The sequence below is a fragment of the Drosophila biarmipes genome, chromosome X (assembly GCF_025231255.1).
Source record: "Drosophila biarmipes strain raj3 chromosome X, RU_DBia_V1.1, whole genome shotgun sequence".
NCBI lineage: Eukaryota > Metazoa > Arthropoda > Insecta > Diptera > Drosophilidae > Drosophila > Drosophila biarmipes.
The window spans coordinates 23,645,078-23,660,514 of NC_066611.1; the positions used below are offsets into that span (position 1 = coordinate 23,645,078).

The 15,437-nt window shown below is 45.4% G+C and overlaps 1 protein-coding gene across 2 annotated transcripts in view; it reads left to right on the forward strand.

Moving 5' to 3' along the window:
- Nucleotides 1-15,437, forward strand: part of LOC108023753 (carbonic anhydrase-related protein 10) — a 73,401-nt gene that overhangs the window by 50,669 nt on the left and 7,295 nt on the right. For both annotated transcript variants that reach the window (XM_044093513.2, XM_017093390.2), the window contains exons 4-5: nucleotides 3,067-3,203; nucleotides 3,773-3,985. In XM_044093513.2, coding sequence (XP_043949448.1) covers nucleotides 3,067-3,203; nucleotides 3,773-3,985 — 350 coding nt within the window. The remainder of the gene's footprint in view (nucleotides 1-3,066; nucleotides 3,204-3,772; nucleotides 3,986-15,437) is intronic.

The following is a 15,437-nucleotide window of genomic DNA, read 5'->3' on the forward strand; positions in this document are numbered from 1 at the left end:
AGTTCAAGTGCTTTGAATTTTGAATTGGATTTGGCGGGGAGAAGAGGAGCGGCCAGTGCTGGAAATTCAAGCTTAAAGTGCATAACACCGAAATTCAGCAGGAGAACAGTGTTGGCAAGGCACAAAAATTGAAGATGTTGTTTAAAATATCTTAACAATTTAGTGCAATTTTTAACTAAATTGTCTGTAAGGTAAATCAATTACTTCAAAGCTTCAAATATCGTATATTACTTTCAGGCGGTCTTATTTAGAAGTGTATAACAGATTTTTTAATTATTAAATATTTAAAGGCATATTGAATCGAAATGGTATCTCCCTTGTTTTGTGTGGCAATTATGACACAAGAATATAATTTATTTCATAAAAATCCAGCAAGTTTAGGTAGTTAAGCAGCACTAAAGTGCATGAAGTATTGAGAATTCCAAGTGCAAGTTTTCTCGCCGTGCAAAAGCCTGGCAACGGGGTATCTTGTAACACGTGTTGTCAACAAATTGCAACCGAAATCCGAGGCGAACTTTGTGTCTCTTTTGGCATAAATAAATTTACATAAGCATTGCATGCATGTCGGCTGGAGGACCCGAAATCCCTCGTCAGGGGCGCCACTGAGCCGCTGAGAGGTGGCGGGGGGCTTCTGGAATGGAAAAGGGGGCCAAAGGTTGCCCCGAAAAGACGGCTAAGCCTCAGCTGCAGTTGCAGCTGCAACGTGCCACTTGTTTAACGTGATTTGCACTCCCAACGAGCCAAATAAAGGCGGCCAAACGGAATCAAACGAAGCGTGCCTCAGGCCACCGCCTCCAGTCTTGGTCTTAGGCAACACCCAACTATCTGGGTTAAAAACCAGTAAAACCACCCGGCAGGCAACAGCCCGTGGATCCACTTGCACCTCCACTGCCACTGCCACATCCACATCCTCATCCAGCTCCAGTCAGCCAGGCCACTAATGTTGTTAATGGCTGCTAAAATCGTTTGGCAATTGCCTCATTGACTCGACTCCAGACCGCAATTTAATAGACTCGAGACTGCAACATCCTCCTCGGCGCTATCTGAAGACTTCTGCCCGTGCTCGAACCCGTGCCCCCGACTTTCCCTGCCACACTCCGCGAAATCGCACTGGCGATGAGGCCGTGACACGAGCTGGGAGTCCCTAAACCTCATTTTTTGACGAACAATATATTTATTTTAGAAAGGTTTTTGTAAAACAATTAATTCTGAAGTAAATATTACTGGTTCAATGTTCAAAAACATTGAAATAATCATGACATTGCATTTTAAGATTTCATATTTATTTACTCCAATTTTAAATAAGCTTAATAAGAGCCTTAAAATTATTTGTATTTAAATAAATTTTACATACACCAGTCCTAGGATCAACAAATATTTAATATAGATTTTTTATGAATTGATTTTTTACCAAATAATGGTTTTTATTAAACTCAAATAAAATGCATATAAGGATCCAAATAAAATGATGATATATTTAATATAATAATCATATGCCATGGAAGTTATTGCTATTATGATGTTAAACTTTTGTTTCGACAAAAAAAACGTTATTTGGTCTATGATTATTTGCCAAAGATTTTCCGCTAATCTGGCTATAGAACAAGAGCTTGTAACTAATCCATTCTTGAGATCGCCACGCTCCTGAGAGTTAATTGCCTAACCCATTTACGCCGTGGCATCCCAGTTTTTCATCAGCCGCACTGGTTATTTTTCCCACTCAGGATTACTTCTCCATTCCCATTCCCCTTCCCCAGCCCTCTGCCCCATTCCTATCCGCTTTTCTTTTGGCTTTTCTTTTTGGCTAATGCGATGGCGTCGTTGAGGTCAACAATCGCTTAAACGCGAGTACGTGGCATATCTATGATTGAAGCTCCTGATTGCGGCCGCAGCGAACGTGTTGATTCCCAGGACCTGCCCCCTTCCACCCCACCGCCCACCGCCCGACGCCCCTGCCCACCCCACGACGTACTACGTGTCGTATACGCAATGCGACTGCAGGCGAAGCATTTTTATGGATGCCATTCTGGGGAGGCGGGAGCTTGGAGGCGAATGTGTGCCATAAATGGGATTACAAGTGGCCGGAACGGAACGGACTCGAATGCAGCGACGAGAAGAGGTTTTAATAATGGGTTGATCCTTGAGCAAGCGAGCGAAAAACACGGCAAATGGCGGGGATAAGCTAAGAATATAAATAAAACCATAAACTCAATTAAGACACAGCCGACCATGTAGCAGCACACGGAGTGGAGCACCTGTTAGTTGGATCGAAAGGATACAGAGTGCACCTACAAAGAACAAAACGAAGTCACCCCTAAATCCACAGCTCCTCGGGCCAAACGAAACACTTTCAATTGCTGAAAACACAAGGACCCATAGATTATGTGGCACCAAAGCCCGATGGAGAGTGTCGTTCCCTCAGAACTGGCGATAAAAAAGGCGGCCTATTGTTTTTTGTGGCAGCTCAGCTTGATTTCATATTGCCATAAATTAAGCTGCCGAGTTGCCAGCTGAAGTTGGCCAAAGCCGGAAAGCCGGAGAGAGATGGCTACAGCACGCAGACAGAGATGGGGCGAGAGGCAGATAAAGCTGCAATTTCAGAGCCACAGTGGGACTGGAAAGCTAAGCAAACCGCACGAAATTAAACAAGTCAGGGCTTCTGCAGAGGGGCTGCAGGGCTAGATGGCTACACGGCTTAGTTGTGTGGCCAGAATCAAAGAGACGAGAAACCCACCGAAAAAACTACCAACGCAGGCCAACACCTATGCAGATGCAGACAAATATTGTAATGGCCTCTGGCCCCTGGCCCCTGGCCTCTGGCCTTCGACCCCTTTGGCCCCCCTCTGCCATTATGCAATTTGCGGCAGGTTTTTGCAGCACAGCCAGCCAACAACCCACAATTGTGGTCGGCTGGGAAACTTTGGAAACAGTTTGAGGCGAACTGGGTTCATAAATCTTTGTGCCACCCGGGAGGGGACTGGAAACGGGGACTGGGAACTGGAAACTGGGATCGGGATCGATGCGAATGGTCTGACTTATAGAGTGCCCGTCTTCACACCCTTTCAGGACCCGCCTTCTGGGGCCTCATCAACCCGGAGTGGTCGCTTTGCAACAAGGGGCGTCGCCAGTCGCCGGTCAACCTGGAGCCCCAGCGCCTGCTCTTCGATCCCAACTTGCGGCCCATGCACATCGACAAGCACAGGGTGAGTCCAGGGATCCCCATCCCCTCAAGAAACCCTTGGGGGAGGGATGTGTGTAGAGGAATAAAGGTGGCATAGATCTTAATTTGGTTTATTATTGCCCAACTCAGCAGGAACTCATTATTTAGCATTATCCTTAATACTTTAGTATTCTTTTTCGGAGATCTTTACTTATTTAATTATTTTTTATCTATTACATTTATTTATTTTATAATTTGCTTTTAAAAAAGGCAATACATGTACTATATCCAAATTTTAAAAAATTAGATTGGGATGTTTGATTAATGGGATAGATTTTATTTCTTTTGATGGCACATTAACTTATCTAAATAATACTAAAGCTTTTTAAGAGCAAGTTCTTCAGATCCATGTATACTCTTTAGAGATTTTTCTGTGGACACCTAAGTTTATAGGGCTAGATCGTTTTCTATAGTATATTTTTTAACAGGTTTATTTTGTATAAGTATCAAAACGTTTGCAATTTTATTAAGCTATACCACCCCTTCCTTGGACATTCATAGCCTATATATGTACATCGGTTTGTATGACTAACCTTGAAAGGTTTTTCACAGATATCCGGACTGATCACTAACACGGGCCACAGCGTCATCTTCACGGCCGGCAACGACACGGTGGCCAACTACGACGGCATGCAGACGCCGGTGAACATCTCGGGCGGACCGCTCTCGTACCGCTACCGCTTCCACGAGATCCACATGCACTACGGGCTGAACGACCAGTTCGGGTCGGAGCACAGCGTCGAGGGCTATACGTTCCCGGCGGAGGTGAGTCAGCCCTGCACTCCGAATATTACCTGTACCCTCTGGTGGGGACTGCCACCGGTGTCACTCTCAATTTCCGGCCTGGGTGAGGCCTAAATTTAGCAGGGGACACTTTGACACTTGCCGGGGCTGGGGCTGGGGCTCAAGGCCTGCTCTGGATGCTATTTCGGGTCCCGCCTGTCAGCAGGTTTCCCTCTTTAACAATTCAATTGTGTCTGCCCTGCTGCTGTTTCGGCTGCTGCGGAGCGGAATGGTATTTCATCGGGGCCGGGGTCTCCAACTTTTCCTGCGTCATTTCATTGCCAGCCAGCCAGTGGCTGTAAACTTGTTAGCCCGCCCGCTCAAATATTTGCCCAGATAAACGAGCGGAAGTGTATTTGATCAGTATTTAATGCAGCAAATGTCGATTTGTCGCTGACAAAAAACAGGGGGCGCCTGGGGGCCAGGGGTGGCAAGTAAAATAAATAACAAAGTCAAAAAAGCCAAGAGCTCGGCGTCTTTGTCTGGATTCTCGGCGTTGTCATCAGGGCGACGACGTCGTCGCCAGGTTCAACATGCCGGAGACGCCACTCGGCCCACTTGTCTGGCGCTTTGATTTTCCAGCCCCGGCCCTCGCTTTTCCGCTTTGCACTCCCACGCCCCCGGCACATCATTCACGGCAAGGCAGCCCAGCTTAGTGATAGGGATATTTTATTCAATTATCAGAAGAATATATGCTTAAAATTAAACAAATGAACTGCCTGTTTAATATGTCAAAATATCTGATTTATTTAAATACTTCAGCGCGGGCCTTAATAAATTCATGAGGTTAAATAAACTTCCTTCGAATGTTATATTTGGCTACCTTTTATTCGGTACATCATTTCACTTCCCAAAAGTGGTAAATTTGGAGTTTTGTCATACTTACTTTGGAATTAACAAATTTTTTCATCATAGTAATAAGTCGTTTAGTAAATTTTTTTTTATTTTATTAGAGTCAGTTACAAGTTCTGTTTGGGACCAGGCTTGCGAAGAGAACATTCATTTTACTTCAGGTATAGTAGGTGTAAGACCATCCCATGTTTTTAAACTAGTTTGTGTATGTTTAGGTATCCATATATGTCCTAGGGCATATGTACTATATAATATTACCCACATTCTCCTTTTAAATTCCCCTCCAGATTCAATTACTCAAGAGTGAATGATTTGCTGCAGCGTCTTCCTGCAGACTCACAGCCTGCTCCTGATGGCTGATGACTTTGTATTGTTTTATTTGAACATTGTTTTCGGCAAGCAGGAGGACACATTTATGTGTCATATGGCAGGCGTTGTTGCGACTCGCTCAGACACCTTGTCTGTCGCCACCCCAGCCCTCCACCCACAGCCCGCCCCGGAGTTTTCCCCTGCATTTTCCGGAATGAACACATGCGTGCGCCCGCCCTTGTTTGTTCGCTGTTTGTCAAATTTGATTTAGCCTCGCCGGGTCCGTGTTTTGTTCATTTGATGTCAAGTTCACACACAGGCTCGCTCCAGTTGATTTGCGAGCGCGTTATTAAAAGTATGCAAATACCCGCGACTCCCGACAAAGGATTTGCCACCGCCGCGGCTGGATGTTTATTGCCCCGGACCCACAACTAACTGCTAGTGCTCGCCGCTGACTCGATGACTGCTGGGGATGTGGCCGGAATGGCTAATCCCTGACAAATTCCCCTGGCCAGATGTTCATTAACTAGGCCAAGCTGTTGCTGCGAATTAGTCACTGTCTGGTGCTAATGAACCCATAACTTGTGTTTTGCCACCAGATTGAGAGGTTTTATTCGGCAACTCAAGGGCCCAACACCCCGCAGTTTTAGTGGCCATCCCTCAGATCATAAATCTGAAGGAAATGCTAAGAAGATTATTGAGCCACAGGACGGAACAACGCAGTGATGTGACCGATGAAGGCTTGGGTCCCCCTGTTTAAAATTACAATTACTCGGAAAGCTTATTTTGTAGGGCAGATATCTTTAGATTGGCTAGGTTACGGACTCAGAAGTTGAAGATTGGAGTCGCCATTTGGCAAAAATTATAGCTAACCGAAATAAAAATCGTTAGTTTAGCCAAATTGGTGATTGTAGATTGAATTTGAGTTAAGCCGCTTCGAGACTGGTACTCGATTAGTAAGTTTATGGACTGGAGAAGTTTAGGTTTGGGTCGCCTGGGCTGGAGTAACCTGTTTCTCTATCCTGCCTTCTAAGTAGGTGCTAATAATGGATTTCCAGTCGTTTTCTTGTCTGCTAGAGTGGCCCGCCCTCGCAGGGCAAATTCGCGAAATCAAGAACCCTCCTTGGCGCTCTTTTAAGAACCCCTCGCCGGCAGAGGGTCCTCCGCTCCCGGAGGGTTAATCCGTCGTGCGTCTCTCTGGTCCCCAGTCCTCGGTCCCTGGTCCTTGGCCACTTGACTTGCCTCGAGTCGAGCTGAATTGAGATGAGTTGAGTTGCGTTGAGACGGGTTGAGCTGAGTTTCCCTGAGTGATGTGCGACACAGTTTTCATTTTCATTCCCAGTCGCATTTCCATTTTCATTTCCATTTGCCTGCCGTCCCGACACTCGCTGTGCCGTGCGGCGCTTTTGTCCGCCTTTCCTGTAGCGATTTTCCACTGCTTTTCCTTTTGCTGCCAGGCAATCAAAAAGTGAGCCGCAGCTGCCACAGCAGCTGCAGACTGCCGGCTGCAGACGACAAACAAATAACCTTATAAATCTGTTGCATGTCAGCAGTTGGTGGCTCGCAACCTTTGACCCCGCCTGCCGACCCGCCGACCCGCCGGCTTGCCGCCAATGTCAACGCAAATTAATTAGAAACCCGCCCAGGGGCGAAGCTCTGGTCCGCTTCCGCGAATGACAAAGTATGCCGTGTATTTCGGTTAAATTACTTCGACGCTGCCTGACTCAGGCAGTCGCAGACTCCAATTTCCCCGCCTCGGGGCCTCGGGACCTCCAGACCTCCAGACCTCGAGAACAGCCCGACAGTCCCCCGCCCTGCGCCCGCCTCGACCTCCGATTTGAGCCAACAATAGAGTGATTAAAACGCATTCTGCCAGTCTGCCTTGTCGGCTTAAGCCCAAAGTGACAAACAATTGCCAAACTGAAATGGGAGACGCAATCCGATATTGGGATTGAGACGCAGACTGAGACTGCGACTGCGACTGGGACTGGGGCCCCCTTGAAAACTGTTTTTAAGCGAGGCACAGACCTGAGGAGAGGAGAATCTAAAAATAAATTAAGGATGCTGATCCTTGGCCAGAAGTAAGCACTCCGAAAACTACCAAGAAAGGCATTTTGTTCATAAATAATTACAATTATTTGAGACCTCTTCAATTTCGCCTTTAGCCTTTGTGATTATAATCAGCAATATTGGTCGGCATATGGTTTCTCTACGTCATAACATATCTAAGTATTGAATTAGCTAATTGAGATGCGTACCTGGAGAGATCCCCTGTTCCTACCTCACTACCAAAAAGTTCCTCTTACCTCTCAAAGTTCCTCTTAACAACTCAAGGCCGCCTGGTTGATTAATAAAAACCCTGTCCGAAAATACAAGCACTGTTCGCCATTGGCCCAATCAACTCGTCGGAAAAATAGGGCCAGGACCGGCTGGGGATCCGGATCCCGTTTCCAGCTTCAGTTCCAGGTCCAGCTGCCGTTCCGCTCCCCGGAAGCCGCTGTCTCCGGCCAACGTAAGGCACTTTCCGGCCGTAACGGGAGCCGCCCTAATGGGCCGCCGCGGAATTTGATCTGCCTTAATGAATTCGTAATTGGCAATTTTAATTAATCCCCATGAAATCCGCACAAGATTGCAGCCGTCTTGGATTTCGGCAGCCTGTTGTCATTGGATGCCTGTGGCGCACCCTCGCACCTGCAAGGTGATTGCCAGGGGCGGGCGCAGGGCGCTATCCGCAGAGCTATGCGTTATTTCTGTTTGCAATGCACAGTTGCCTGGTTTTGATTTGTTTTGGGCCGCGGTGATTTAGCACTTGTCTTGTGGCTGGAATTTAATCACCAGGGGCTTGGTTCGGGCGGGTTAGGCAGGGGGTGGGGGGACTGGGGCTCTGTGAATTTGCGAGGCCAACTATCGCCAAGGGCGTAGGTGAGGGGGCGATTTGCGCAGATAAACAGGCGTCCGGCCATCTGGCCATCCGTCCATCACGTACCCATCGGTAGGCGCTGCAATGGGTTAACCCCCTTCGTTATGGTCAGATTCAGGCCCCTTAACCCCTCCCAGCCCGCCTGCCTGCGGTCGGCAACCACTGGCAACAACACAGCCCAAAACGACCAACAACCGGCGATGGCTTAACCATTAATTTACGCGCTAACCATGAAGTACTTAAATATACAAATGTATCTGTATCTCTATCTGTGTGCCTGAGTGACTGAGCACGAACGAACGCCAAAATATTTGCTGCTAATGAGGTCGTGCTGTAATTTTAGCAGGTCCCTCCACCGCCCTCCCCCGCCCTCTCCCGCTCTCCGTCGATTTCCCCCGGAAAATGTCGCTGTGCACAACCCCTTTCGGAAAATCCGTTTAAAGGATAACCAGCGGCAGGCGGGCTGGCAGCGATTAAAGCACGTTTTTTCCACCTTTTAAAACGCTACTAAGTCGTTAATGGGGAGCTGAGTGGATTTCAGCGGGCGGGTAATGAGTTCGGTGAAGTTCCTGATTGGATTATGATGCCAGGTAAGGCGGGTGCTCTATGGCGAGCTGGCCAAGACGGCGCTTAAAGCGTCTGGCTGGGAGAATTTGCAAGTGGCTTAAACGTCTAGGTGGGTCAACTGAAGGCGACTAATAAGGCGGTGGCTTCAGCTAGGGTTTGTTGACAGTTTAATGGGCATTAAACACTAAATTGGTTAGTGACTAGCACGATAATCTACTCTTAATTCTTTCTTACTAGGGAAATAGTCTTGGAGATCTTAAGTCCTGCATAAAAACTCTTCTTTTGCACTATTTTAATTGACTAAAATGAAGTTTCAAAACATTTGTAAAGGTGCCTAAAAGTATGCAACGAAAAACAAACGTCGCTGGCAATGCTACTTCAAAATGTTGTTGCATGCTTCTGGGCTCTTTTGTTAAAATAATTACAGTTCGTTTTCCAGTAGGCCATCAACTCTTTGACAAGTTGTGTCGTGGGAAAAAAAAAAAAAAAAAAACAAAGTGCGTGCTTACGCGTTATTATTTTGTTATCTATTCTTCGTGTGCTAATAATAGCACAGATCATAAAAATTCGGACGCTGTCTAGCGCAGTGTCGGCAGTGGGACAACAACAACAACATAAGTGTAGTGCGACAAGACTGCATTTGTGCCCGCTAGGGCATCGCTGTTCCCCTCACACTGCGCGCAGCCGTACAAGAGGGGCAACAAAAGCAGTGATTGACTTACATTCGACTTTGCATAAAATCGAGAGAAATGGCAAATACCAGAGAAACAATGCTTCTGGGCGAAGCTCTGAGAAAAGCCGTCATGGACGAGGTGATTCCAGGAGAGTTAACCCTGGCAAAAAATCTGGCCACTAGCGGCAAGCTTAACTCATATGGTATAGCAGTATCAAGCAGTAATGCAGCCTGTATCACCAGTACTCTGACAACAACTCACAGTCCAATATATACCTACACTACATCATCACCCAGCATATGCAGTGGCATGTGCTCAACGCCTATGCCTCCTAAAGCATTAAGCACTTCTATAGACTTCCCCCCTCTACCGGGCCTCAATGAATCTGATTCACCCAGATGGCAAAAAATCCAGAGCCAGAAGAGGAAGGGGTCATCGAACTCACCAATAAGTCAACGAAAACGTGCCGATATTAGAAATTTAGAACCCAGTGACCCTGTGTCAGCAAACAGGTTCGAAACACTATCAGTTGATGACGATGAGATGGACTGCAATAGTGTGGACGAACCATCGACTAGCGCTGCAGCAGCGGCTTACCGTTCTCACACCGCTTCTAAGGCTAAAGACAGCAATGCACATAACAAGAACGCAAACGTACAAAGTAAAACTGATTCATCTACGGTAAAATCTGCTTCTACTGGTAGTCCAAAACCACCACCAATCGTTCTTATGGACGTGACAAACGTGAACGAACTTCTTATCGCTATCGAGGAAGTTACAAATCTTGAAAATGTTGAAATCAAATCCTCTGTGGGCTCCACTCACAGAATCTACACCAAAGACGCAAACACCTACAGGGCTGTAGTACGACAACTAAATTCCCTGAAAATTGAATTCCATTGCTATCAATTGAAAGACGAGAAACCATTCAGAGTTGTTGTGCGAGGATTACACCATTCACAGCTCCATCATAAAATCAAAGAGGAATTACTCAGACAGGGGCATAAAGTTCTATCAATATATAACCCAAAAAGCAACAAGAGCGGTGAACAGATGAACCTCTTCTTCATTAATGTAGAAAAGAATCTAAATAACAAAGATATACTCCAACTACGATCTCTATGTCGCCAACGCGTCCGTTTTGAAGTAGCCAGAAAAGCACAAGACATAGTGCAATGTCGGAGATGCCAATCGTTTGGTCATACTGCAAGATATTGCTACAGACCTTTTATCTGTGTCTCTTGCGGTGACTACCATAAATCATCAGATTGTCCCAGAAGCAAAGAAGCACCAGCAACTTGCACTCACTGTGGTGAAAATCACCCAGCTAACTTCCGTGGCTGCAAATCCTATCAAAAATTGCTCAAAATGAACGAAAATGTACAGAAAACCCCAAAAGTGAGCACAAACAATAACTCTACACCCAAACATTATGAAAATGGAGTTTCTTATGCTCAAATAGCCAGAAATGCAAATCCAATCACGGAAAAACAAAACAAACGACCAGGAAACCTAACAAATAGGCTACAGGACGCCATTCAACAGCAACATCACTACGGTGCAAAAAATCATGCGCACTTTTTCCCAGATGTGTCACAACAGCAAAATGCACAAGAATCTAAACTAGAAATGGCAGTTGCATCGCTCTCAAAAGCTATCGAAGGTCTATACGCCATGCAAGCCCAGATGCTGAAGATGCTGGTTGCAATTAACGCGCAACTTACACAATGTCCCAAATAAAAATTCTCACCTGGAACACGCGAGGTGCTGCCGGCAAAATGACGGAAATCGGCCACCTTGCGGAGAGAGAGAATATTGACATTCTCCTTCTCACTGAAACGAAGACATCCAACCTTCAACTATTTGGATATGAAGTCTACACTTCAAATCTACCTGACGGCAGCCACAGGGGTGGAGCTGCAATCCTGGTTAACAAAAAGATCAATCACTTTCCCATCGAGCCAATCGTCCATGCTAAAGTCCAAATCGTGGGTGCCAGAATCCAAACATGTATAGGACAAATATTCATCGGATCAATCTATTGCCCTCCGAACTTCAGCTGGACTCAATCAGAATTTGATGACATATTCGCTAACTTCAACTTCCCAAGATCATTTATCAGCGGAGACTGGAACGCCAAACATCCATGGTGGGGTTCTGCGATCACCTGTCACCGAGGTAACTTACTTGCTGCAAGCGCCATCTCAATTAACGCCAACATCCTGGCGACTGGAGCACCAACATACTATCCAAGCGCAGTAAATCGAAGACCATCCTGTTTAGACTTTGCAATTTATCGCAACATTCCACACGACAAGCTAAGCATCAGAGACAGCTGGGACCTTGAATCGGACCACCTATCTCTCATCACTACATTAAAAACAGAAGCCATACAATGCACTCAACGTAGACAACTTCTTAGCAAACACACAAATGTAGCTGTTTTCAAGGAAGAACTATGTAGATCGATACGCCTTAACATTGAGCTCAACTCTGCTGCTGAGATTGACGACGCTGTAGACCTCTTCACTACCAACGTGACAAATGCGGCGAGGAGTGCAAACGTGTACACTGCAAACAATCATGGCAGAGCCCTCATACGCCACTCGAATAGAATTGACCCAACCATTGCAGAGATTCTAGTCCGTAAGAGAGCACTGAGAAGACGTTATATTCGAACGCACAGTCCTGAGGATAAAGCTCAATGGCATAGATGCGCCAGAGAGCTTCACGTTGCCATGGCTGAATTGAAAAATGCGCAATTCGAACATATGCTGACCAATATGGACTATTCTAATGATTCCATTTTTAATATGTGGTCCTTTACCAAAAAAGTAAAAAGAATGCCACAGAAAGTTACGCCTCTGAAGAACAGCAATGGTAACTGGTGTCGCTCCTTAGAAGAGCAAGTACAAACATTTGCGGAACACCTTGGCGACAGATTCACTGCGTTTAATTTCGCATCCGAGGAGGATATCAACAGAATAAACGAAATACTACAGCGCCCTTTCCAGATGTCACCTCCAATAAGACATATCCGTCTGGAAGAAGTCTCAAACATGATACGTACCCTCAAAAGTCGAAAGGCGCCAGGTCATGACCTAATAAGCAACGCAGTACTTAAAATCCTTCCCAAGAGAGCACTATTACTTATCACATTGATATTCAATGCGATACTTAGAGTGCAATACTTTCCCAAAAAATGGAAGAGTGCTAGAATCAGTATGATTCTAAAGCCAGGGAAACCGGAACAGGATCCATGCTCCTACCGGCCTATCAGCCTCCTGCCCTCTTTATCGAAGGTAATGGAAAGGCTGATAGCTTCCCGACTTATAATACACCTAGAAGACAATGATACTATCCCAATGCACCAATTCGGATTCAGAGCCGGCCACAGTACGATTGAGCAATTGCACCGTGTAGTCAATCACATCCTGAAGGCCTACGACAATAAAGAATACTGCAACGGCATCTTTCTTGACATACAACAGGCATTTGATAGAGTTTGGATCCCGGGACTACTAGCCAAAGTCAAAACAGCGCTGCCAGCCAACCTGTTTGAGCTCATCAGATCGTTTCTCACAAACAGAGATTTTTGCGTCCAGTCCAGAGACGCAATCTCTGCAAATGTTGCCATTACAGCTGGCGTTCCCCAAGGAAGCGTCTTAGGACCGCTACTGTACTCCATCTTTACAGCAGACATCCCCAAGCCAAGCTATGAAGAAATGACCTACGACAACAGCAAAATGCTGCTGGCCAGCTTCGCTGACGACGTCTGCTTTCTCAGCTCCTCGAACAGTGAGACCGAGTCTTCACAAACGCTGCAAACCTACCTCAACGAATTCGAGAAATGGGCCACGGCGAACAATATCAAAATCAACGAAAGCAAATGCGTAAACGTTTGCTTTACGTTACGCCGAAAAACAACTCCGGTGGTCCACATTAATAATGTGGACATAGAGCAAGCGACTAAGGCGAAATACCTAGGCCTCACACTGGACAAACGCCTAACCTTCCGAGAACATATTGCCAGAGTCGTCAAAATGTGCAACCTAAAGCGGAACCAATTATTCTGGATGCTAAACAAGAAAAGCAAACTATCTCTAAGATGCAAGCGGCACATTTATCAACAAATCATCGCACCAACTTGGAGATATGGAATCCAAATTTGGGGAGTGGCGGCTGCGTCCCACCGAAAACGTTTCCAAACCGTCCAGAACAAAACATTAAGACAAATCACTGGCTGTGAGTGGTTCGTTAGCGGCCAAACGCTTCACAATGACCTAAACCTGAGTCTTGTTGAAGACCAAATATCGTTCTTCTCAAGCAGGTACAACGACCGTCTAACTGCCCACCGTAATCGTCTAGCCCGGAGATTACAGGGGGCTATCCCAATTCGCAGGCTCAAAAGAAGACATTTTGGGCTGCTCCTAAGAGACTAATATGAATATATTATTTACTTGAAACTAGTCGTAATTTGATCTACTCCTATATACCAAGTTGAAAACTAATTATAATTTATAATTAAGAGATTATTTACTTAAGAAAACATTTAGGTTAAAGGCTTTAATTAGATCTGTTCCTGGATTATATTAAATAAAGATATTAATTAAAAAAAAAAAAAAAAAAAAAAAAAAAAAAAAAACAGTTCGTTTTGAAAACACTTGCTAAGGTGCCTTTGCAGTAAAAAAGTAGCAAGTAGTGAGTACTTCTTTGCATACTGTTGGGGACATCGGTTCCGTGCTATTTGAATCAGTTCGCTCTTTGCCCGGGCATCACATTCTACAGGCAGCCTTTGTTATCCCAAGGCACTGCTTTCGCACTCTCGGCCTTTCCATTTGGTCGCGTTTTCAGAACGCCAGCAAATCGCATTCGCCTGGCATTTCCCTGTTTTTCAGTCGCCTTAGTGCCAGGGCATAATTAGCCGAAAGTGCTACAAGTGCATCGGCAAGTGCTCGAGGAGGCGGAGGAGGCGGAGGAGGCTGTCCAGACAACCATGACAAACTGCGGCCAGAAATGGAGCGATCTGGGTCCGGTAAATCGGCTCCTTCCTCTGGTGCTCCTCGGCCTTCTCCTGCTGGTGTGTGTGCGTGTTTGACAATGTCCCCAGTGCGTTGTTAAGCTAATTTGCTTCATTTGTCTAGAAAACTGACACAGACCAAAGCGAGAGGGGAGGAAGGGGGCAGACATAGGCGGCAAAGTGTTGACATGAGGCCATGTTCTCGGCCTAAACCTCCCAGCTGCTAGCCCGCCTCCCTGCTGGCCATGGCCAATATTATCGTGCCCGGTCAGTGCAGCACGAAAGCCAAGTCAAGCGGCTGAAGGGCCAAGAATGCTGCTCCTCGTCCCGACTCCTGAATCGTCCTTCGTCCTTCATCCTGCCACACTCCGCCTCCATCAACATGCCCCGGCCAAACCAATAAGCCCACTGTTACCCCTGCTAGGAAAAATATTTGTGCACAGTGGGCGTTTTCGAATAACGTTTACTATTTAAATCGAGATACTATCAGAATACTTAACATATATATGAATAAAATTGATAATTTGATTTAATTTTACCTGTTATCAAATCGAACATTTAAAGCAGCATACATATTTTACTATAGTCTCTAAACTAAAAATTCATATTTGCTTATTATATATGCTTAGAAAATATCAAACTAAAATGCAAGCTCCTAAGTCGATTAACCTTATTTTTCGTCACTGCTTTATCACACCTATATTTAGTCTTTAGTTCAACGCTCGTAATAAAGGAAAAATTGGAACATTGTTATCTGCATTTATTGCGAATCACAGAAATCTTAAAGGCTAAGAACAAGCCACAAATTATTACCTCCTTATCTTAGCACTGGGAATGAGCCATGAAAACGGTTATCTGCATTGATTGCAGTATAATTTTATGGGTTTATTGCTTTGACAATTGATTTGGGACGGTGTTTTGTAACTCCGAAATAAAACTAGCTTCTTGCTCCGAAAACCGCAGGGAAAATAAGATAGGGGAAAATTTAACAAGGTTTTGATTGAAGAAAATGTTTTTAACCCACCTATTGTATTTTTACATAAAAATAAAAAAATGTTTGACTTATATATAAGTTAAACAGCTTTATAAATT